We start from the raw sequence: 24,632 nt of genomic DNA on the forward strand, positions 1-24,632 counted from the left end.
ACAAAAAAAAAAAAAAAAAAAATCACTCTTCTCTTAGTAATACCTCCCTTCCCCAGACTGTCAGTCCATAAGGATAGGAACCATGCCTTACTCATCTTATACCCCCACTCTTAACCCCAGAATCCAGTGCACTGTATAGATGCTCAATAAACATGCTGACTGTAAGTAGCAAATATTTATTGAAAAATCCCTATGCAAGTAGGCAAAGGGGTAAGCAGTTTTCATGCATTATGCTTTTTAAACAAAATTTCATGCAATTTGCATATATTGCACTATGAATGCTATGAGGTAGAACTATTGTTTTATTATTATCAGCGTCATTTTACAAATGAGAATAATGAAATCCAGAGAGATTAAGTCATTTACTAAAGGCCACCCAGCTGGCAAGTAACAGAGCCAGGATGTGATCCCAGGGGTCACTTCCAAAGATCATGTGTTTCTTTAGAGCATCAGAGCATCAAAGCAGAGTACAACCTTCACAAAGCCTTTGCCAGAAGGGGCATTTCATACTGAGAAAGCAGGCTCACAGGCATTAGGCAACTCATTCACTGATGGTGGATCCAAGATTCAAAATAAAGTCCAGCTGGTTCTCTCCTCTAAAAATATGTTGAGAATAAGACTTAGAAGAGGAGATGAATTGAGTTGCTCCTTGTACCACCTCTGGAACACCAAAGCCCAGAATGTTGAGTCCTTTTGAGAGATCTAAATTGTAGTAGAGGGGAAGCATTTTGAGGCAGATAGAAGTCAGGTTTCAATCACCACAAGCTGTGAAGTCTTGTCATGAATGAAGACTATTCCTACCATTTTAATACCAGATCAGCGAGGGTCATTGTCCCCACTGGCCTGTGCTTCTTGGATTTATCAGCCAATATTGCTTTGCCGTCTCACTCCATCTCTCTTCCTCTTTGCATTTCCTTTGATTTTTCACAGTGTTAGACAAAGACATGTATTTCCATAGGGGAGCAAGTTGTGAAACACAACCATTACAGGCCTCTTTGACAGTCTGCCTGGACTTCCTTCCTAAACTGCATTTGAAGGAAATGTGTGTCTCTGGTTCAACATCATCATGTTAGAACCTAGCACTAATCTGGGAAGGGTTGGCCATGCACCATGGAGTTTCATGGAGGGAGTTCTTTTGTCACTTTGTTCTTGGTCTGAGATTCTCCTAACAAAGCCATCAAAGGTTGGAAATTGAATGTGTATCAGAAAATTGATGCCTGACAAAGGTCAAGGGTTATTAGTTTCTCCAGTGGAATAATTCTATTGGTTCATGGTCCTAGGAAAGCCACAGGCAGGGCCTTGGACAGGAGACTTCAGACTCACCTTCTGCCTTTGGGATAGCTCAGAGGTCTCCTGTTGTGACTCTTTCACTCATTTCCTCTCAGTTATCTCTCTGCTCTTCTTCCATTGTTTCCACCCATCAGTGCATTTGCTAAAAGGAAAAAAGAGAAAGGAATAAAAAGAGAAGGAAATAGAAAAGATATGTATGTTAGGCAACTCCAGCATGCCAGGCACTGTGTTAAATATTTCACTCTACACAGGTCAGTTAGCTTTATCCATTAATTGAGGAAACTGCATGCCTGCATTCTGTGTAAGCCCTCATATATATCGTAAGTCTTATTTTTAAAGGAAGTACATAAATAAGCAGGTATTCTGGAGTCAGACTACCAGAGTGAAATTCCCTGCTCAACCACTTGCCAGCTGTGTGACCTCAGGCAAGGTAAGCCCCGGTGTGCCTCAATTTTCTCACTTGTGAAATGGAGTGCAAAACTTGCTGCTAAGCTCAAGGGAAGGTTTATAGATAACATTTGCAAAGTGCTGAGAACAGTCTGGCAATCAGGCAGCCCTAAATAGGTGTTTGCTAAATGAGTACAGCAAAATCAGTCAGTCCTGATAAGATAGCACCCAAAGGCAAGCATTACTCTTTCATTTTTACCAAGGAGGGAGCTGAGGCTTTAAGTTTAGTCACTTGCTCAGCCTCTCCCAGAGTGCTGAGATTCCAGGGGTTCTGTCTGACATCAGCAGCATATTTATTGCCTCTCAGCATGACCCTTGGGGACAGAGCCAAGTGGTAGGGCTGGTCCCATCCCAAGGTCCCTAACACAGATTATCCTGTTTCTTCCAGTGCTGGAGCTGGGAGGACTGGCTGCTTCATCGCCATTGATACCATGCTTGACATGGCTGAGAACGAAGGAGTGGTGGACATCTTCAACTGTGTGCGTGAGCTGCGGGCACAGAGAGTCAACTTGGTGCAGACAGAGGTGAGTCAAGGGAGACTAAGCCAGCCAGGCACCTGCAGCCCTGACCAAGGAGAAGCACTGTAGGACAGAGAGACCTACAGGTGATGGCATCCTATAGAGAAGGGCTTGTGTGTGGGAGAGGAGAGTGACCATGTGGCTTGCAATGGTGAGACCCCTGTGAAGGTTGGAACACCCCAGTTAATCTTAAGGATCTGTATGTAGTACGGGGATTTCCACCCATGATGAATGGTGGTGAGTTTCCCATTGCCAAGGGCAGTCCAAGTCAAAACTGAATGGCAGCTGTTAGGGATTCTATGAATAGTATTCCAGCTTTGGGTGAGGGAGAGGGAAAGGACAGACTGCCATTTATTGAATGCCTTCTATGTTCCAAGTATCAATTCAGTCCCTGAAAGAAATGGCTTAATCAGCAAAGTTCTTGAGGACTTGATCCCAGAGCTGAGAATTCCAAGAGAGATATACATAGCTCCTGCCATCAAAGAAGAGTAAGTCCTCTAGGAAACTGCCTGTCCACTTAGAGCTCAAGGCAGGAAATAGAGGGGCATTGTCTTTGTTGTTGCACATCTGCTGTGTGCAAGGGAATGCCCATTTGTTGTACTCAAGATACTGTGCTGTTTCTACTCCACAACAAACTATGATGCCAGCCCTACTAGAATCCCCATTTTATCAACAAAGGGGAAATTGACAAACTGTGTTCCCAAGACCTCACTGCCAACTGGTAGAACCTGGGTCCAGGTGCTGCCAAAGCCTATGTTCTTTGTTCTGAACCACTCCCCTCACTAAGCAACTTTTTCTGACTGTCCCATTCCTCTGTTCCTTGGTTCATCATCCTTTTAATCAGCCCATCTTCTGGCTCTAGTGAATATCATTTATGCCCAGGCAGACACATGGGAGCTGCATACATTGTCTACCTTGCAAAGTGGAGCTACCCACAGCCTTGGACACAGCATTACTTCCTGGCTCCACAGGAAGACCCTCATGGATAGGCTCACACACAAAGGACCTTGCTGCAGGTCTGGCGTTCACTACAGCCCAGACAACTGCTTTACTGGTTCCCAGGTCCATGCCTAAAGCATCTGGATAGGTACTTTATATAGAGAAATAGACCATGTTTTTTAGGACAAAAGTCACTCAACAAACACATATCATGAGCCTAAAATCCCAACAGCAAATTCTACCTGGTGGATTTAGGAAAGACTTTCCAAAAGGAATGAAACATTGAAGTTATAGAGAAAAGGGAGTAAAGTTTTTCAGAAGATAATAGCAAGTACAAAGAACTGGGGTGGGAATGAATTTGGCACAGATTTTAAAAGCAGACCCTGAGACAAAGACTTGAAGGCAAGCAGGAAATCCCAAGACAGCTAGTTGGTAAATGGGGGAAGTGAGACAGAGGAGGAAAGGAAAGAAACAAAGGGTACTTTATCAGGCTATTAAACACAGTAGACACCTGGAGGCTGGTCCTGCTGGGGAACTCTGATAGTGTAGAACCAGAATCTCTAATGTGTCCCATCAAAGCATGGGGGAAAGGTGGGGGGTTGAAGGGAGGGCAAGGAAATGGGGGAAAAAATAAGAGCCAAGATAGATTATGTAAAGGTACAAATTTCCAATGATGAATGTCATTATATTATATACTTAAAATGTACCAATAAAATTATTTTTTTATAAAAGTGTGGAGGGAACTTAGGTTTTATCCTCAACTCTCCCTTTGCCTTTGCTTGAGGACTCCTTACTGGGGCATTACTTCTTTTGGCGTTGTGGCTTTGGGCTGCATACAGCCCAAATGTGCTTCTGGAGCTGGAGAAAGTCTTCTGTAAAGAATAATCACAGGATATTAGCAGCAAGTAACCTTTGGTAGGTAAAGGTAAAACTGAGATGTGGGCAAGACATCAAGAGTACCTGCCATGATATGTCCACAATTTCTCATTTTTATCATGATTCTGTTGTTCAGTCTTGCATAAGGAACAAATCACACCATGGCCAGGCAGTCACTAAGAAGTAGGAGGACTTGGTCCTTTGTTTACAGGACAGAAAGTAAGGATTCAGCAATATAAACCATGCCCAGTCTTCGTGGCCACTGTACTTACCTAGTTCCCTGTTCCCTCCGCTTGGCTGTGCAGGAACAGTACGTGTTTGTGCATGACGCCATCCTGGAAGCGTGCCTCTGTGGCAACACGGCCATCCCCGTGTGTGAGTTCCGCTCTCTCTACTACAACATCAGTAGGCTGGACCCCCAGACGAACTCCAGCCAGATCAAAGATGAGTTTCAGGTATGGACAAATCCTGGAAGACTGTCTTAGTCCTTTCGAGCTATCGTAACAAATTTCCATAGGCTTTGTGGTTTAAATAATAGATATCGATTTATCATATTTCTGGGGAGTGGAACATCAAACTGCCAGCAAATTTGGTGTCTGCAGAGGGCTCAGATACTGTCCAGGTTTGCAGGTGACCACCTTCTTGTTGTAGCTTCACATGGCAGAAAGCAGAAGGAGGAAGCTCTTGGGTCTCTTTTTTAGAGAGCACTAACACCATAAATAAAGGTTCCACTCTCCTGACCTAATTATCTCCCACAGAACTCACTGTCGAAAACCATCACTTTGGCAACAAATGCCTTTTGGGGTACACATTCAGCTTATAGCACTGACTGAACCAACTTCAATGGTGCTGTGCACGTTTGTGGGGCTTCCTTTGTGAGAACTGAGATGTCTGTAGGCTTTCAAGTTGCAGTGCCAGGCAGCTACAGAATGCATTCCAAAACACCAAATGCACAGCCATGAACAATGACTAATTAATAACTCAGTGATGCCTGAGTTTTGCTTTTAACTATAATTATGTTTTTAAACTTAGGTCTTACATAGTCCTAGTCCAGGTTGTAGATGGAGACAAGATATGCACGTAGATAGGAATTTCATGCTGCTTTATCCCTGAAGCGTCTCAGGTTTTTTTTTTAGTTGATCTTCAGTACTTCAAAGGTAGCAAGTTCTAAAGACGAACGCCATAAACTTTACTCGAGAAATGCAGAATCTTGGGCCCTACCGAGATCTGATTAAGAACTTGCAATTTAATAGGATCTCTGGATGATTATCAAATTTTCAGAAGCACCATCTTAGAGCACAGCTCAGGCATAACAGATCTGTACCTTGGAGCCCATGTGGTTAGACTTGTGGCAACTTCATTCTAAGAGGCCTGGACATGATTCACTGAATACAGCAAAGCTAGAGTTCAGACATCTGCCCCAAGGCCAGTACCAGGGTCATGCCTGAGCAACAGGAGCTGAGAACCAGGCAGGAGGAAGCAAATGTCTTTGTTATGCACGAACATACAGCTCCAGGACTTGCGTCGAGTCAGTGAGAAGATGCTAGTCTCATAGTTACATGGGCAGATACCCCAGGCAGGTCCATATTTTAGTGCTCCTTCAAACAGTCTTTTACTGATGTAGAGCAGAGTCAGTATAACAAATGACTGAAGGCGGGAAGACCAAAAACTCTGGACATTGGAAACAGAATCGAGTTCCTATTGTCCAGGGCAGCTCTGGTTCTAAATTGCAAGACTCATTCTTCGAAGCATAACCCCTGCTGTTTTTGCAGATCTATTACAGCACTTCCCTTGGAGATCTCCCAAACTCCCTGAGCATCTTTTCATCCTCATACAGGTTTCTTTCTGAGAAAAGTGCTGGTGAATCATTTTCCTCATTTTATGACACTTCAAGTGATTTTTAGGTCTCATTAGGGATTTGCTGCTCCTATCCCCACCATATGCTCTTCTGGCTGGCCTGTCCTTCAATGCAGCATTTGTTCCGTTCGACAACATAGTGCAACTGGCTGGCAGGGGTTGAGGCTCCACGTCTGAGCCTGTGTGTGGGCATGCTGCCTCTACACCCTTGGCATCTTAAAAGTGTCATGCAGCCCTTGGCAAAGGCTCTGAGTCCACAAGTCCCATAGCAGTGAGCAGGATATGGTAGAACACACCAGCACAGAGGAGGCATGGGTGCTAGGAAAGGAACAGTAGGGCCAAGCTTCATGGGCGGAGATAAATGAGCTAGGCTAAAATGGAACATCACTGTCTCCTTTCCTCAGGTCAGGGACAACTATCTAAGCAGTATCTATCTGCCTGCCTTGTGCCCCACAGACACTCAACATTGTGACACCCCGGGTCCGGCCCGAGGACTGCAGCATCGGGCTCCTGCCCCGCAACCATGATAAGAATCGGAGCATGGATGTCCTGCCTCTGGACCGCTGTCTGCCTTTCCTCATCTCTGTGGATGGAGAATCCAGCAACTATATCAACGCAGCACTGATGGATGTAAGCAGAGACCTGGCAGAAAGCTGCTGGCTGGCATTTCAGGGAAAAGCTTCTTCCTGAGCTGGAGGTGGCTGCACCCAGGGACCTGACTCCACCAGCCAGCCTCTCTTTGCCTCTGACCTGCTGGACTTGAGTACATTTGCTCATCCTGAGGCCTCGGGCCCAAACCCAGACCCAAGCTGGGCTCTCTCGGCCCTTTGACTCAAAGAACCTGGAAAGAATAGATAAAAAGCTTAAAGTGATTCCAGTGACATCACAACAAAGCTAAAGTCCTACCATGTGCCCCCTCCCACCTCCTACAGGGCTAATTCAGTTTAGGCAGCATTGCTTGTTCCAGGCCTTGCCTGAACCCAGGTAACACAAGAAGGTACAGACATAGATTCTGTCTACTGACACCTCCCACTCATCTTCCCAGATAACTCCTGTGCAGAGGAGAGGGTAAGGATGGCTACATAGTAGGTGTTCAGTAAGTGGCTATTAGATGAGTGAAGGGAAGCAATAAAAGAAGAAAACAGGCCATGTTCCTAACAAACCTGTCAGGGCTTTCATCTTCTACTTCCTTGACGTCAAGTCCAAGAAGGGCCCTCTCCTCTGCTGTAGCTTGAGATTTGGGTCCTGTCTTGCCCTAGTGGGCCAAAGCTCCTGCCTCATATTCTTCATTCTTGGGTCTCCCGGCTACGTCTGGTTATCATCATTCCACCACTACAGTGTAGAGATATTTGTAGCAGGACAGAAACAGGAACCATTGAGTCTCATCCATGTACTTTTCAACAGAAGAAACTGAGGCTAGGTTGAAAAAGAGTTGAGGTCATCCAGAGAATTAGTAGCAAACCTAGGGCTCCTGGTTGCCACTCTACAGTTCATTTCTTGCACATTCCCATAGCTTACTTGATCCTGTACGATGCAGAAATCTTGCCTCAGGACCAAGAACAACATTGCCTGATTAGGAATGAGCTGTTCCAGGTCTCCTTTCTGAGCCTCCTCACTCTGAGGTGATACCTATCTAGCTCTTGTGGCCCTCTCACAGGAACATAGGATACTCTCAGTTGGGCTCATGCCAACTACTTCTGGGACCTCTGATCTCCTTAGCTTTCTCTCCAAGGGTCCTAGGTGCTGAAAGAAAGGAAATGATGGGAGGTCAAGGCCTAGCTCACCTCTCAAGAGGCCTCCCTGGGTTTTGCCCATAGGTTCTCACGTCCACCACAAACCCTGGCTGTGTGTTCAGAGGCAAGGAGTATTGTCTTGATCATGTCAGAGAGCTGGGTACAGAAAGAAAACCTCTGCTTTTAGGTTAGGACCTTCCAATGTCAACATGTTCATGTATGTATATGTGAACATGCATGTGCACACATGTGTGAGCTGACAGATGATGTGTAGAGGTGCACCCAAGTTTCTCTCAGCTTTCCCCCGGTAGTCTGAACCTACTCCCTTCCTTCATCATCTAAGCAAGGATCAAACAAGCCCCTGGCCTCTACTTAGTAGGTTAGATGCTACCTGGAGTCAAATGCCTTCTGCCAAGCTCTGGTTCTGATTGTATTCTCTTTGTCCACAGGGCATTTCTCCTGTGAGCAGTCACTGGGGCCTTTGCCTTTCTTATATTAAAAAAAAAGTCCTTATCTGTATTCCAGCTCAGTCAGTGTATTATCTGGTAACCATAGCAGCTTTGCCTCTAACAAAAAAAAAAAAAAAAAAAAAGAAGTCCTCTGGGTTAATTTTTAATGTTTCCCCTGGTAAAGGATGATGTTATCCATGAAATGGATTGCTGGCTGATCCCTGAAACCCAGCAGGAGCACAGATCTTGAACATATTTTCAGATAAGGCTTTGTCAGGCATGCTGGTCTAATAGAGCATTTATCACAGAGACAGGGAAAAAAGCAAAGAAAACTTACATTCCCTGAATGTTGGGCACCATGTTGTTTCCTGGACTTGTATTGTCTCATCCTGCACTTGGGTATTGTTATCCCCATTTTCCAAAGACATACTGAGGGTCAGTGTATTTCAGCATATTTCGCTTCCTGGAGGTCAACCATTTCAGAAAAGGTGGAGCCCAGGAATCTGAGCCTCATAGCTGCTGTGTCCAAAGCCTAGATTTTTTTCCACATCTGGAAATTGATTAAAACCCATGTTATCTATGGCTAGAGAGTTTGGCTTTTGAACAATGAAATGGTCTGCCCTCCCCGCATCCTCTGACAATTCCATGAGCCAGGAGAAGGTCCTTAAAAAGCAGGTCTCCTTGACATGCACTGTAACTGTGTTTGTAAGGGATTTTCCTGATCTTCCTCTTCCTCCTCTATCTCCTTCTGACTTGTGACCCCTCTGAAAACAGCCGAGATGCCCACGGGAACTATCTTCCAAGCAAACTTGTTGAAAACACAGGCTATTTCTCAGGTTTCACAAACCACTGATGAGATGGAGATGCTCTCCAATCCTCTCAGACACCTTCTCACAGGGTGCTGTGACAACTAGGGTCCCGTTGAAGTTTCAAGACTCATGCAGCTCATTTTTTCTGGGTTTCTTTTCCCCTGTCTGAAATATGGGGCTGAATTAACTTATTTTTCCACTGGATTACACTGTCTAGTATGTATCAGATGCAGTGCTGTTTCCCTGGATAAAACCTAAGTCACAGGGGTTTGCACCTGGCCAGTGGGCTTACCTTCAGGCTCTTGCTTGCTGTGATTTCACGTGCAAACCTCACTCAATTGTAGGACAACCATTCCTTTGGATTTATGATTTCCATTTTCCAGATAAAGAATCTGAGTTTTGGAGCCTACCAGTGTTAACCCCCCACCTCCCTCTAAAGGCACTCTACAAATCATGTTTGAATGAATAAATGAAGAATGAAAATGTGTGGATGAATGGACAAATGAGTGGGTGGATGGATAACTCATAATTTACAAGGCTCTAATACCTTGGTACTTCTCCTGCCCGAGTAGCTGCAGGATACAGTGCTAACCTCCTGCCAGACCAGCTCAACCAGCCTGGAGACAGAATCTAGCTTTGCAATATAATTCCATTTGGAGGTCACCTCTGATTCCTCGCTAGCATCATAGGCATAGGGACTCAGCAGATCCCTTATATCCCGAGAGGTGTCTTGGTCAGCAGAGCAGCAAATCTGCATCCAGAATTTTTCATTTCATATTATAATGATGATTATTTGCTGAGCTCTGAGACATAAATAATTTACTTGGATAATCCCCATCCAAGTAACACTTTCCTAATGAAATGTCTTAGTTTGGAGGAGAATGTGTTCATTATAAGAAGGTCTCCTTTGCCACCAGGGCACCAAGAGATAACAGAACTGGCAGGCGCTTTATAAAATCTATTTGGCAGGCCTCTGGCAGCCATTCAGGCCTCATCATCATCAGAATATCATGACAGATATGCACTTTATAAAGCATATGTCATTCCTTTGTCAGAGCCACAAGCAACCTGCCGCCTTTGTAGTCACGCAGCACCCTCTACCCAACACCGTGGCGGATTTCTGGAGGCTGGTGTTCGATTATAACTGCTCCTCCGTGGTGATGCTGAATGAGTTGGACACTGTCCAGGTAGGAGAGGCCCAGTGGCTGCCCTACGTGGGCCCAAGTGGGGCAGGGGAACCATGCTGTAGACTTGGAGGGAGGTCCTATGATGACCACTGTGATTGCCCTGTAAGGGGCCTGGTCTGGCCACGTGCACCAGGCAAGTCCATTATGCTGTCTACAGAGGCAAGAAACCTCCTGCTTGATCCTTTGCCCAGACACCCTCAGCAGTGACTTATGCTGCCTTTAGCTTTGTCTAAATGGCCCAGGGCTGTTCACGTTGCTTAATGCCCCAGGCACTGGTGAGGATCTTACTGTAAATTACAGTGAACTTGTCAAGCCAGGAAGCCACCTCGCCAGAGAAGACTTGGTGTTTGTTTGACCACACCTACCTATCCTGGTTGCCATGCAGCCCATGCTGGCAGAACCTGAATGTCAAACTTTGGAGGCTTTGCCCCTAAAAGCCCCCCACTAAATCCTGGCCTTATACCTTACTCCCTCTGTGTTTGGCAGCTGCAAGCATTATAAATCTACGACACATCTTCACACTCAGACACAGGACACCTGTCTTGGGACAGTGTTTTGGAGTGTCAGACGTTTGCTTTATAAGCTGCAAGATCTTTTCTAGAAATAAAAGCACTCATCATATCCAGTGTATCAAGCGGTATGACCAAGAACTACTCATTTTGAAGTAGGAGGCAGGGGACTGGGTTCTATCCACACTGGCCTTTCATCCTCTCCTGGTGGCCATAGAGAGTCAGTCTCTCTGGGCTCCTCTATGGAATCCTGGAGTTCTAGTAGGACAGTTACAAAGTTCTGGATGTCCAATAGGGAAAGATTCTGGGAAACTTAAAGTGTGGAGGGACAAAGCCAGAGCTCCTGTTAGAAAACCAAGTCCAGGACCCGGGAGAAGAAATTGCTGGAGTGCAAACTTGAGAACCAGAGATTTTAGAGGAAAATCTGGCAAAAGTGCTGAAAATGAAGGAAGATCTGAGCTGAGGAAGTGGCCAGGAGGTGGGAGAATTGGGATTCAATGTGAAAACATTTTAGTGTTGACATCCATAAGATTTAGGGAGCAGTTGCATGTGGGAGGTGAATAAGAAAGAAAAGTCAGGGTTGGTGGCAGATATTTCATCTGAGTGATCATGTGTCCAGGGAGTACTTGGCCAAAAATGGAAAGGCAGGAAGGTGTAGGGGCAGGGAGAGGAGTAGAATAGGAGGGAATAAAAGGTGTCCAACTCTGTATGTGCCTGTGGGAGACATCCAGGAGAGATTCCTTTCATTCATTGACTCACATTTGTTGGGCATCTGCTACAGCTATTTGCTGGAAGCTCTAAGGTGCTTGGAATGCATCAGTGAATGACACAGATAAAGCAAAACAATAAAATTCCTGTTCTATTGCATTTTCTATTCCAAAGTGGGGAGACAAACAATAAGCAACAAATGCCCTGTAATGTGTTTACTTGTATGTTAGGTGGTTACGAGAGTACGGATAAAGCCAAGGACATGGATAAAAATAAATAAGAGGGCAGCATAATGGAGGTCAGAAGGCTAGGTTGGAGCTCAGGATGTAGTTATAGGGTGGCCAAGGAACACAGACTTAGAGGATATAAAAACCATGTGGTTCTTCCAAGGAGAGTGGTGCAGGCAGAGGACAACCTGTCCCAAGCCGTATAGTAGGCACACGTCTGGGCACCTGGGACCATTGATGAGCATCACTAAGGCCACTGGAACAGGAGTGGAGTGAAGGTGAGACGAACAGAAGATGGTGCCATCAAAGACCATGACCGGTCATGGAATATGTTCATAGGAAAAACTTGGGGAAAGGGAGCCACTGAGAGACTTTAAGCAGAGAGTGCCATAATCTGACCTCTTCCAAAAGCATCCCTCTGGCTAGGTTGAGAAGAGATCTTTGTTGAGGAGAAGGAAAGAGCAGGTAATGATAGTGGACACAGAACCTGGAAGAAGCTACTGTGATTATCAGGTGACAGGTGACAAGGGCTTGAACCAGCATGACAGGAAAGGCATGGGTTCCACATATATCCCAAAAGTAGGGCTGACAAAATAGCCTGATGGCTTGAATATGGAATGTGAAAGACAAAGAGGGATCAAGGATAACACCATGGTTTGGAACCTGAACAACAGAAGGAGAGACTCATATAACTGAATATCATGAATTCCCATAAAGCAGCATTCTAGAGCATTTCCTGCAGAGTTTCAGAATCAGAACCCATCACCACCTATTTCTTTGCTTGAAAAATTAACACAGAAAACTCAGTTCCATGTGCTAGGGATTAATAGGACCTATGGAAGCCCATTTGCTCTTCTCTTTTCCAAGTATCCTTTTTACAAAACCAGAGCTCAGACCCAGAGCAGGAGTTTCAAAGAATATTACTTTGCAACATAGAAAGTCAAGGTCATTGACTGTAGCACCACTTTTCAGGGTAGGTTCTGGGTGAATGAGGGATCTTTCAGCACCAGATGTTGGTGCACCCTTTGAGAATTGAGTCTCTAAATGCAAAACATCAGGTTCAGAAGCGCCTTGATGTTGGCTGCCATATGCAGCTGGCAAGCATCCCTTGAAATCAGCAGATGAATAGAGCACTTATTGATATAAATATCATCACCGAAGCAGCTGGGCGCCTTGAGAAAATAAACAATGACACAGCGTGAACATCAGAAAAGCATTGGAAAAGCCGCCCTTGGCACCTGGTGGGGCGGTTCTTTGAAGTAGCATCAGGATTTGTCTACCAGAATGCTCTTGCCAAGGCAGCCCATGGGGTGGGCCAGCCCAGCCACATGGACCATCTGCCTGCAATGGACTTGTGCATTGCTAGATTGCTCTGAGAGGACCACATTCTGTGATTTGACTATGGACCATAAAGACTCACGTTGGAGGTTGGGCAGGATACCTGTTGGTTGCAGCAAAATAGGGACAAGGGAAAATGTGAGCTTTCAGAGTGCTTTATTTTCATGCACTGCTTGCTGCTCTGCCGCTGTTCAGAATCATATACTACTTCATTCAGTCAGTCATCCCAGCTTCAAATAATCTATTGTCCACAGTGGCTGCTATTCAAAGATAATTATGATCAATGAGGGCTCATGACAAAGATCCTCAAATTTCTGCCTTAGCCCCAAGAGATTTTTCTAGCTCTTTAGAACTCCGAAGCCCTGTGGTCAGATAAGTGAGGCAAAGTCCTAGAGCCACAGCCTTAGCGAAAGACACTATGCTTCCTCAGGCCCACCAGAAAGAAAATTTCAAACACATCCAATCTAGAAGCTCTCTTCCATTTTGTAGGCTTTATGGATAGATCAGAGTACATGTGGGAAGAAACACCAGAAGAAAAAATTAAAAAAGCCCTACTACAGTCATGTCACATCATAGCATTCAGGAGATCTGTGCCAGCCATGGGGTAGGCTGTGTGGTAGACAGAATCAGGGTTCCCCCAAAGACATCTACATCCTGATCACTGAAACCTGTTGTATCAGTTAGCGTTCCCATCACTTGGACAAAACGCCTAACACCCCAATTTAAAGGATGCGAGGTTTAATGTGGCTCACAGATTTGGGAGATTCAGCCTGTGGTTGGCTGGCTCCAAGGCAGAGCCTCACAATGGAAGAGTGTGGCAGATAAAAGCTACTCACCTCATGACATCCAGAAAGCAGAGGACAGAATGTTTCCTAAGAGGAATGGGTGAGACCATCTATACAGGACCTTAGGACCGGCCTCCATGGTCCACCTAGACACTCCCAGGAGCATGCTTTGCTAATTTCTTAATCTAGTGAAGTTAGTATATCAGGATTTACAGTCACATTTATGAATAGGTTGTTTTACATAGGAAAAAAGACATTGCAGATGTGACATCAAGGCACTTGAGAAGTAGACTGTCTTTGGGTTATCAAGTTAGGCTCAGTGAAAGGCTTTTTATAAGAGAAAGGTAGGTGAATTAGAGTCAGTGGATAGTAAAGTGAGAGCAGAGTAGAAACTGGAGTGTGATGGCTGAAGAATGCAAGCAACCTCTAGAAGCTGAAAGAGTTAAAAAATGGATTCTCTCCTAGAGACTCCAGAAAGGAAAGCAACTCTGCTCTCATCTTGGTCATAACCCCTTAAGACTCATTTCATAATTCTGACTTCCAGAACCGCAAGATAATACATGTAAGCTGTTTTAAAGGCACTATGCTTACAGTAATGAATATAGTAATACAGTAATGAAAAATTTAGACCCAGAGTAATAAGGATGAGAGAAGAGTAGAATGTGAATCTAAAATGATGGTAAAATCCAGAGTCAGCACTGCATGTTGGAAATAGGGTGTGGTTTGAGCTGGAGAAATTGATGTCTCTATCTGAGTCCAAAGTTAGAGCTATCAGGAACCAAGAGGGAACAGGACATGGAAATCCAGCCAGAGGTATAGGTCCATTTTACCAGTTTAAGCAGTCTTACTAACTCACAGAAAGCCTTTTAAAGATCAAGGGCCTTCTTTCTGGGACTCGTTTAATCCTTCATCTATTGATATACATTTCATTGATATACACCTACCATGTGCCAGGCATAGACCTACACATGACAGAGGACAAAAGAGGCATAAAAACTCCCTGTCCCATGAAGAGAGCATTCTGGTGAGCATGAAACAGGACGAAACCATCCTCTGCTGAAGTCATTTCAGCAAGACTCTCTAAAGGGAGGAGCAAGCTTGAAGCAGGAAGGATGGAGGAAAGGTATCTAAGAGGTGTATCACTCTGCCCACAAGCTCTGTGCGTTCATACAGAGAATTCCAGCAGGAAATAGCACCACCACCACTACCCCGTCTGCCTGGCATCAGGGTTGGAGGTCAATAAGACCCAAACTTTTTCACCTCCACCTAATAAATGCTAGAGCTTCAGTTTTCCTTGAATATTTTGTTGATTTATTACATTGGTTATACTTGGAGTATTCCCTGAATATCTCATTATTTCACTCATGAAATTCTAGGAAATACCCTTTATCTTGCTTAAATCTTAGAGCCTTTATAATCCAAATTTCCTCCATGCACCTTTCAACAGTTTATGTTTTTCCTCCATTAATTCAGTATTTTGAATGTTTTTATTTCCCAAACTGCATTTACTAGTTAATAATGAGAGACTGCTCTTCTTCTCCATGGATGTGACTCTCAGTCTGCAGGCCATGTGCAGAGCTGACGCAGTGAGATGCTGATTCAAGACTGAAGCCTAAGACTTCAGGTCTTTTACTCAAGACAGCAGCACAATCCTCTTTCAAAGTCTTTCAAAGACTTTGGAGACAGCTCATTAGCTTCACTTCCTATTTTTCAACCCCACTTGGGAAACCACTTATTTCACTTTGCAGATCAGGAAACTGAGGCCCAAACTGGGAGAACCTTGAACAAGGCCACACAGCCCATCAGTGACTCAGCCCAGAGTTTCTTTCCAGGCTAATAAAGATGTTTCCAATCATTGAACAAGAGGTGTCCAGGCCCTGGTCCCTGGTAATCACTGGTGTTGTGGAACCTCTGTGTGTGGAGAATGCAAGAATGTTTCCTTACTTTAAACGTAAAAACAAGATCTCATAGCATATATAACTGAGTCATCCAGTTCTGAGGGCTTATGTATAAAGACAGAACACAGGCGACAACAAATTCAGGTGCAAAGATAGAGCTGGCAAGTCCAAGGACAAGGAAAAGGCTCTGGTGTATTTCCATGGAAATAGGGACTGGGGGAGGTAGAGAAGGAAGTTCTTTGCCCTCCCAGGAGAAAAGCAGGGGGCTATTTCAAAGATGTCTTTTGCTGTCATTCTGCCTGCAGGGTAGATACCAAGCACCAATATCTCCATTTTTTTCTTGGCTCATGAAAACATAGCATAACATGCTAGCAAAATACACAGAATGCCCAACACTGTCCCAGCCATTCTGACTTTGAAAGGGACTGTGTCTTTCTCTCCTCCCACTGGAATACTGGAGGTAATAGAATAGAAAGCCTTGGGTCAAGAGACTTGAATTCAGGTTCTGTTATTGCACTTATAAGCTATGTTGCCCTGAGCCAGTTTCTTAACTTCCTTAGCTTTAGTGTTATCCTCTGTTAGATTAATAGAACCCAGATGTCAGCTATGTTTCCTCTAGCTCTGAAAATTTAAACAAAATTGGTTCTGTTCCTTACTCTTCATCCTGTGGTAAAACCCAACAGCTAGCCCAAGATTTCTAGGAATTTGAAGGGAACCCCATTCCTCTGTTCACTTACAAGTTCCAAGTAAGGCTTGAGTGGGGACAGTGTGGGGTCCATATCCCTGCAATGCTGTGACAGAAGGTTCAACCTCACATGTCCTCATTCTTAAGCCCCACCTTGCTTGCTTCCCTGGCCTGCAGCAGCACCCTTCTCCCCCATCCCATTGTCCCACTGTTCCTTCTGGTCTACATTCTCTCCCACTCCTCCCTTCTCAGCTCTTCCCCACCTCTCTTCCCAAAAGTGGCAAGATTGATTCAGCTGCAAGGTTTAGCTATCTCCCTAGTACCTCTTTCTAAAGCCTGAACGAAGCTTTGCCTCCTACCCTGCACATTCTATAGGTACTGACCCCAGCCTTTCCTTCCAGGAAACAAGATCAGGTCCAGCTGCGAGACAGGTACATTTACACGCGCCACATGGAGGTTGCATCAGCATTTATGGAGCTGCTGAGAACATGAGGAGATGTAGGCAAATGGGCTTTCATCACCATCCCTGTGTCCTCTGTCCTTCACTCCCTATCACCTCTTCCCAACAGTCTGTCTTTCTCAACTGGCCACAGTGTCAAAGGCAGTTATACATTTTTATAGAATCTGTTTAAAGACATTTTATAATCACTGATCAGAATTTTAAAACCAATTCTGGTGGCTCTTTTAAATTTCTCTCTTTAAAATACTAATTGACTTCACCTTTAGGTAGCCTGGATTGATTTTCCCCTCTAGGGATCACAGAGGTCCAGATAGTGTTTCATACCCGATGCTATGATATTGCTTAACTTTTCCATTTTATCAAAGTATTTTTAATTCACAAAGACAAAACTAAGGTATCCTGAAATATGCTTTAAAATTATTTTTTCCCAAAAGTAGTACCATCTGCTAGTTTTCATTCAATTCATCAGAGTGCATTTCTTTCAGCATCTAACAAGCTTTCTGATTCCCTCAGCAAGAGGAAGATGTTTAACAGGGAGGTTCCCTCTGCATTTTTTATTTTTCACCCGTGAACTTGCACCCCCAAAGGACATCTTTTCATGGCCCAAACAGTGGTGGAGATCACTCGATGGAATAATGCTTGGCAGCTGTTAGGGCAGCTTCTCAACTTTTGCTTGGTTTAGCTCATTCTGACAATAAATAGCAAAGGCCTTCTTCTGCTTTTCTGGAGGAAATGTAGCCACTTCTAAATCATCACAAACACTGGACCAGCTCTCCCTGCAAGTAGCCATCGCCACCTGTGTGCCCCCGCAGTGAGGAGGCCCTCAACTTACACAACATCACCCTCCCAGACCACAGGGAAAGGCAGGATAGGAGAAAGAAATAGGAGATGCGGCTGAACAAAGCAGTGTGTCTAAACTCTGAGCTAAAGAATTTGAGTCTATTCTTGGATATAGCCAACTTTGTTTTCCACCTAAGGAAGTAAATGCCAAGGTTGTATCCAGCATAAGTGTGATGTTGAGGTGAGCTAGAACCTCACAGTCTTCAGGAACCAAGCTGGCTTTCTCATACCCCTACTTTCAGGGTCTCAAGAAAACTGGCTTCCAGCTGGGCATGGTGATGCATGCCTGTAATCCCAGCACTTGGGAGTCTGAGGCATGAGGATTGCTGTGAGTTCAATACCAGCCTGGGCTACATAGTGAGTTCCAGGTGAGTCTCAACTACATAGTGAGACTCTGTCTTCAAAAAAAGAAAAAGAAAAAGAAAACAGGTTTCCCCTCTCTAAGAGATCTGCAAACTGCTGATGGTTGCCTGCCCATGGTCTAGCTCCTCTGTTCATATGTGTAATCTTGTTCATTCCTGTGTCATTAGTGGAGCAAAGCGCAGTTTCTTGCTGATTTCCACAAGACATCCACGGTCACTGAGCATTGTGTATGATATTTTAAGTTTATGGAATAGTTAGAGTTGGGAGAGGGATCACACATTGAGTCATCCTCTACCTTTCACTTGTTCTACAACACTCCCAGCCATCCTCTTTTAGTTTTTGAGTCCTTCTCAAGAATAACCTACAAGTCTCTCTCCTTGGGCGTGCAGAACAGTGTCCTGGATGCTGCTTGTCCATACAGACATCTCAAGCTGCTAGTCATTTTAATGAGAATCATTTCCAAGCCCCAAAGGGTCACTGGAAATAGAACACTTGGCTTCCCCTACTTCTTCCTTCCGTTTCTCATGACTAGATTAGGTACAAAGTCCTGGGCTGCAGGAAGACCCTGATGATCCCCAGCAGCGCAAACCCACATCTGCCCACACTTCACCGGGCTGAATGTCACCCATGATCATTTCACAAATTAGGGAACTCAAGTGAAAGGATGACTCCAATTTAGGATTAAAAGGACCCTGTACCCTTCCCCAACCCCCTAGGCATTATGGGAGAGTGACCTGGAATGTCAAATGCAGAGAAGGGTCCCAAAGTATAGGAGGCTTGTTTGAGGCATGGTAGAACCTATTAGATAGAGAAATCGGTCTGGAAATCTTATTAAAAGAGACAAATCATTCTACAGTCTCTCCAGACTGAAAATGTTGGGAGTAATAGACTTTCCCTGATGCCTTGGATCCATGCACTTCATGTTAGGATCACAGCCAAACTCTGGCCAGGCTAAATTCAATGCAGGTGATAAAGGCAATTATTTTTTTAAATAGGCAGTTCTGATTAATTCCAATTTCTCTGGCCAGCCACAGATTTATCTGCACCAGTTCCTCATTACTGCAAAGGTTGCAAGGCAGAAGAGCCAATGGCAAAGAGAAATGAAGTTCAAATTGTGGATTTGTCATTACTGCAAAGCTCAGCAGCAAAAGATTGTCCATCCGTAGAAGTCCCCGTGGCCAGCTTTCCCCACCCACCCACACACTCACATCTCCTTTCTCAGATGCTCCTTTAACCCTTGATGGAGATGCTGGGAAACCAGGGCACTGTTGCCTTGTGAGACTGAATCTTGCACATTGTTTGCTACTTATGAGGGGTGATAAGAAGAAGACTCCTTCAAATTAATTACAGATGGTCTCCAGCTTACAGCATTTTTTTTTCTTTACAATGCTTTGAAAGTGGTATGCATTTAGGAGAAACTGTACTTCAAAGTTTGAGTTTAGATCTCCTCCTGGCCTAGCACTATCAAGGACTGTCCTGTGTCTGTTGATGCTGGGCAGCAGCTGCAAGCTGCAGTTTCCAGTCAGACACAGGGTCAGGAATGGAGACAATAAAAATGCTACAGTGTGCAGTACTGTAGTGGCCTGCTAAGTCATGATGTTTAGTGGGTTAGGGGTAGTAAGTGTGTTTCTTACTTATGATATTTTCAACCTATGATGGGTTCATGGAGATGTAACCTTGTCACAACTCAAAGAACATCTATATAATGGTAATGATATAATAGCAATGATTATATAATAATTAGATTATAAATGTAGTATAATTAATTGCAATCTCAGATAAGTGTTTACTCCATACCTGGTACTGTGTTGGTGGCTTTATTTACATTAATTATTTTCTTTATCTTCAGAATAGCCTTACAGGAGAGGAGTTGGCAAACCTTTTCTGTGAAGGGCCAAATAGGAGACATTGTAGGTTTCTCAGGCCACATGATCTCGTTGAAAGTACTAAACTCTGTGGTCATAGCCTGAAGCACTCAGAGGCAATACATAAACACATCAGTGTAGCTGTCCTCCAATAAAATTGTATTTATAAGATTATACTTACTGTGGTCTTTGGGCCACAGCATTCTGACTACTGCTAATAAGGTGCATGGTGTTATCCCTGAGCTAAATTTTGGGTTTCCACACTTAGACAGAAGACATGAGTTCCCTCTCTTACATCCCCTTCCTCCCTTTTCTTCTCTCTAATTCTAGTTCTGGGGGAAGGAGAAAATAATAGACATTTTGGTATATGACATCCTAAAGTGAGTTGTTTGTTGCCATCCACAAAGGAAGGAACAAATCATTCCCTTCCTTGAAAACCCTGCGTCAGAGGAGGCCACCACACAGCCCTGGGTCACCTGTGTCAGTCTAGCTCCCTGTCTGCAGGCTGAGCATGGGTGAGGGCAGACTCTGCTGATGCCAGCCTTTGTCTCCAACTGTCCTCAGTAGACTTCGTGCATCCTTATGAGTCCTGGCTACATCTCCTGGGCAAGGCCCCAATTTCCTTTTCTATCACATGACTCATTTCAGTGTCGGGGTGGCCCCAGCAAGCTTGCAGCCCCAGGCTTGCTCTCTGCTGCGGCCTACATCTGGGACTTATAGATCTGGGCAAGGCTTTTGTGCCCCTTGGGAACCAGGAATCTGAGGGAGCATGCCTTGCCCTTTTGCAGCCATACACCCTGCCAGTTACCTCAGTATTTTTCCCCAAGAAAAGTCATCTAGCAGCTCAGCAGATACAGGGGGATGAGTATCCATCTCTCTTTCTAATGACACCTATAATCTTAAAGAACAATTATTATCTTAGACTATGATCTTCTCAGTCTGTATACTGCTGGTATTTGGGGTCCGATAACACTGAGAGAGAAGCCCTGGTATGCGCTGTGGGATATTCAGCAATATCCTTGCCTTAACTCACTAGTTGTCCACAACAATCCCTAAGTATGATGATCAAAAATGTCTAGGAAAAGCTGGACATGGTGGTGCATGCTTGTAATCCCAGCACTCAGGAGGCTGAGGCAGGAGGATCGCCATTAGTACAAGGTCAACCTGGGATATAATGAGTTCAAGGCCAGCCTGGACTGCATAGCAAGACCCTGTCTCAACTCCCCACCAAACACAAAAAATCTGGGACATGACAGGTATCCCCTGGGGGTTGAGGTGATATCCTCTGTCTTAAAATGAGGGATAAGCATCATCTATTGCTCTCAGCTGGGGGGTTCTAATTCCCAATTTCAGAAAAATTTAGAAGGATCATCAGCAAGGTCTCTCAATACCAGGTGACTTTTCTTGTGGTGCAAGGGAAACAGAATTATCCTCAATTTACATGCAAGAAAGCTGAGGTCTAAGACACAAAACTAGTAACCAAAAAACCTGAATTTGAGCTCAAGATTATTAGAGGCCAAAGCCTATATTTTTTAAATTAGTCATGAGCTGATCATGAACAAACACTGTGTAAGTCTTCCTGGAATGGCAAAACATTTGCCATGACTTTCATGATGGAAAGAACAAATTGTGTCTGTCCTTCCCTTAGAGCATTCTATCTAATCCTGATGGCAGCATTTAGAAGTAGACACTATTCTATTCTTTCCATTTTATAGATGAGGAAACTGAGGTCTACCAAGGCTAACACATGGTTTGAAATCAGCAAAACGAAGCTGTTTAAGAATAGTTTCTGGGTTCAGAGCCTTGGCGTTTCAGCATCCAAAAAGTGGGCATCTACTCTCGCATAGGGGAGCTGGGTCTGACTTACTATGTGATGTTCTGCCTTTCTGGCCAATGTGCCCTGCCAACAATAAGAAAGCCTTGGAGATAAATGTCCCTCGCTTTGTCCTTGGCTCCCTTTTTTATTTTGCACCAGCTCTGCATGCAGTACTGGCCTGAGAAAACGTCTGGGTGCTATGGGCCCATCCAGGTGGAGTTTGTCTCCGCAGACATCGACGAGGACATCATCCACAGAATATTCCGCATCTGCAACATGGCTCGGGTAAGTGTGCGGCCTCCTTTTGCAAAGCAGATGGGAGTTCCTGGGAGAGGAACCTGTGGAGGCAGCCAAGTCTATGTGACACTCTCTTGGTAATCTCTTCCTTGGGGAAGTGAAGCCTTTGCAGATTCCGGCTCCAGACCCATCAATGACACCAACACAGAGAGGTGCAAAGAGCGACATCCAGCCTGCCATCTGCCTATTTCCTGATACACTTGCTGCCATGTAGACCAAACTTCCCAAGACATTAGCTCTGCCACACCATTTTGGCACCAGCCGATACAGCCTTTGGCTGATCCTATAAGCTTTGGGCTGGGTCCCACACATATCAAGATGAAAAATAAAGAGCTGATTTAATGAGGATATATATTCACTGGGATGGAGGAGTGTTGGGTTAGAGGAAACATAATGGTAATCCATAAAATGGTGGCCCACTATTGATCTCCAAAGTGAATGGGGTTCAGTCTCTACTTTCAGAGTTCACAATCTAATGGGAAGGTGAGATACAGTTTGAATATGAACCTCAGGAAGAGAGAAAAACCATGCTCACTTGAATCAGGGATGGTATCCCTAAAGCAAAGGATATTAGAATTTGGTTTTGATGATTGAGGAGTTTTCCAGGTAGAAAGAAGAGAATCAGTGTACACAAAGGCATAGTAGGTAAGAGGATATTCTGGCACTTCCATGATGACATGAGTCAGAGCCCATTTAGTCTGCCTTGCAGTAGGCAGCAACCCTGATGGTACCTGGATGACTTGCATCCCCGTCAGAATAACCTTACCAAGCCCTCTGTTCTCAGCCCCAGGACGGATATCGTATAGTCCAGCACCTCCAGTACATTGGCTGGCCTGCCTACCGGGACACACCCCCCTCCAAGCGCTCTCTGCTCAAAGTGGTCCGGAGGCTGGAGAAGTGGCAGGAGCAGTACGATGGGAGGGAGGGACGCACTGTGGTCCACTGCCTGTGAGTATTATGGAAATGTCTCCAGAACAACGAGATGATGGGTGGGAGAGCACGGTTACGGATGCTCCCGGCCACATGCGCCAGTCCTAGGCATGTTTGGCTATACCACACCTCAATGTCCATAGACACCAGTGGCAAATATATTCAAAGGAATTACAATCCTTGAATAGGCTGAAGTCTCTAGTTGTCTTAAACTATTTTTATATGACATACTCCTATTGACGCAAAGCATGGAGGAAGCGGGCCACTCCCCCAAGTGCTTCCAAAAGCAGGTGTGCCCCACCCTTCAAAAGAAGCTTCATGTATTGTGCTCGTTACAAGCAAGCTCAGAACATGGTGGGACCCTCTAATCAGAACCCCCTTTATTATTTCCTGAAAAAGAAGACAAGAGAAGGCAGTGAGATAGCTTAATGAAAGCCCAGTACTTTAAATGAATCACCTCATTCCATCTGCCGAGTAGAGATTATCATTTTGTAGTGCGGTAACTGAAGCACAAACAGGGTAAAGGATCAGCGAGTTGAGACAGGAGCTGAGATCTGTGGTCACTGGACTTTAAGATAATGTACCATGCACTGACTGCCACTGCCTCCGAGTAAACTAAAGGACTCACCCACTGAGGTGGCCTCCTGCGACATCTGCTGTGGGCTTAGTGGGCACACGGGGACACAGAAAGCATGAAAGCAAGACTCTACTCTGAGGGGCTGTGACAAGGCCACAATTAGTGTTTCTACCTCCATTACTGTTATGAACTGGAGCTTTTACTTCTGTCTTAGAACTGGCACGGCACGGCACAGTCAAATGGACCCCAATGTCATTATGCTCGGTGAGAGTCAGAACCTTAGAGGACTACGGTTGACAAGCAGCACAGCATTAGGAAAATCACTTATTTTGTGACCCTCCATTTTATCATTTTTCCACTGAGTGTAGAATTAGATCATCTTTAGATCCTGTAGTGCTTTGGCATGAAACAGAAAATATTAATGATACGTCTATCAATATAATGATCAACAGTGTCGTGTCTACGTTATACAAATGCTATAAAGGAAATTACTTAAAAGGGCAAATGTCGGACTCCACCTTTAGAGTATAAAGAGAGAAGGATTCTACAAGGATCTCAGACCCGTAGCAAATCTGTAGCCTGAACGGCTTTGTGTGGAATGTGTGATTTGCAATCAATCACTTTGCTTCTTAGAACTTAAATGACTTGGGAACAAATGACTGAGAGGGCCCCCCTCTTTAAAAAGTGTTCTTACATTTGGTTGAATCAATGCCTTCTCTTTTTCAAATTAGTTCTGGATCAAGTAGAGGCATTACTAACATCTCACTGATCTCAACATTGTCTTTTCAAAACTATCTAATTGCTCAATTTTTTTCAAATAGGCAGTGCACACACAGTCTGGAAAAGCCAGAGAGCTCAAAGAAGGTTAAATATACCATGCACTTTCAGAGCTTAAGAGATACTACTGTAACAAAAGCCCTTCCAGAAAGGAGCTGTGTAGTGTGCCCTGTGTGTGTTGGGGTGGTTAGGAAACACCAGCCAGGCCAATCTGACTCTGCCTATTTCCCAGAACCTGGTAGCTGACACCCAGTCAGCTATCCCTTGCTCTCTCCAGTTCCCTGCCACGTAGTCAGATTGTCCCAAGAGTAGCACAGGGCCACAGAGCCTCTTGGGCTCTGCTGTTCTTGCTTCAGAAAATATTGACCCTGTTTTTCCTAGGAATGCTACTACTCTCTCATGTGATTTTTAGCCTGCTCTTTTTTTTTTTTTTTTTCCAGAAGTACCTTTTT

The 24,632-nt window shown here is 44.6% G+C and overlaps 1 protein-coding gene and 1 long non-coding RNA gene across 9 annotated transcripts in view; one reads left to right on the top strand and one right to left on the bottom strand.

Annotated features, from left to right (window-relative positions):
* LOC104867140 overlaps positions 1-4,422 on the bottom strand; it is a 5,940-nt gene extending 1,518 nt beyond the window's left edge. The window contains exons 1-2 of the long non-coding RNA XR_781685.2: positions 4,343-4,422; positions 1,324-1,432 (exon numbers count right to left, since the gene is read on the bottom strand). This is a non-coding gene — a long non-coding RNA (uncharacterized LOC104867140). The remainder of the gene's footprint in view (positions 1-1,323; positions 1,433-4,342) is intronic.
* Ptprt (protein tyrosine phosphatase receptor type T) overlaps positions 1-24,632 on the top strand; it is an 810,280-nt gene that overhangs the window by 764,940 nt on the left and 20,708 nt on the right. For all 8 annotated transcript variants that reach the window (XM_033767165.1, XM_010631417.3, XM_033767166.1 and 5 more), the window contains 6 exons: positions 2,126-2,261; positions 4,376-4,525; positions 6,384-6,557; positions 9,974-10,105; positions 21,759-21,884; positions 22,681-22,844. In XM_033767165.1, the coding sequence (XP_033623056.1) occupies positions 2,126-2,261; positions 4,376-4,525; positions 6,384-6,557; positions 9,974-10,105; positions 21,759-21,884; positions 22,681-22,844 (882 nt within the window). The remainder of the gene's footprint in view (positions 1-2,125; positions 2,262-4,375; positions 4,526-6,383; positions 6,558-9,973; positions 10,106-21,758; positions 21,885-22,680; positions 22,845-24,632) is intronic.

The sequence above is a fragment of the Fukomys damarensis genome, unplaced genomic scaffold (genome assembly GCF_012274545.1).
Source record: "Fukomys damarensis isolate Sample0158 unplaced genomic scaffold, DMR_v1.0_HiC HiC_scaffold_22, whole genome shotgun sequence".
In the NCBI taxonomy this organism is placed as follows: Eukaryota; Metazoa; Chordata; class Mammalia; order Rodentia; family Bathyergidae; genus Fukomys; species Fukomys damarensis.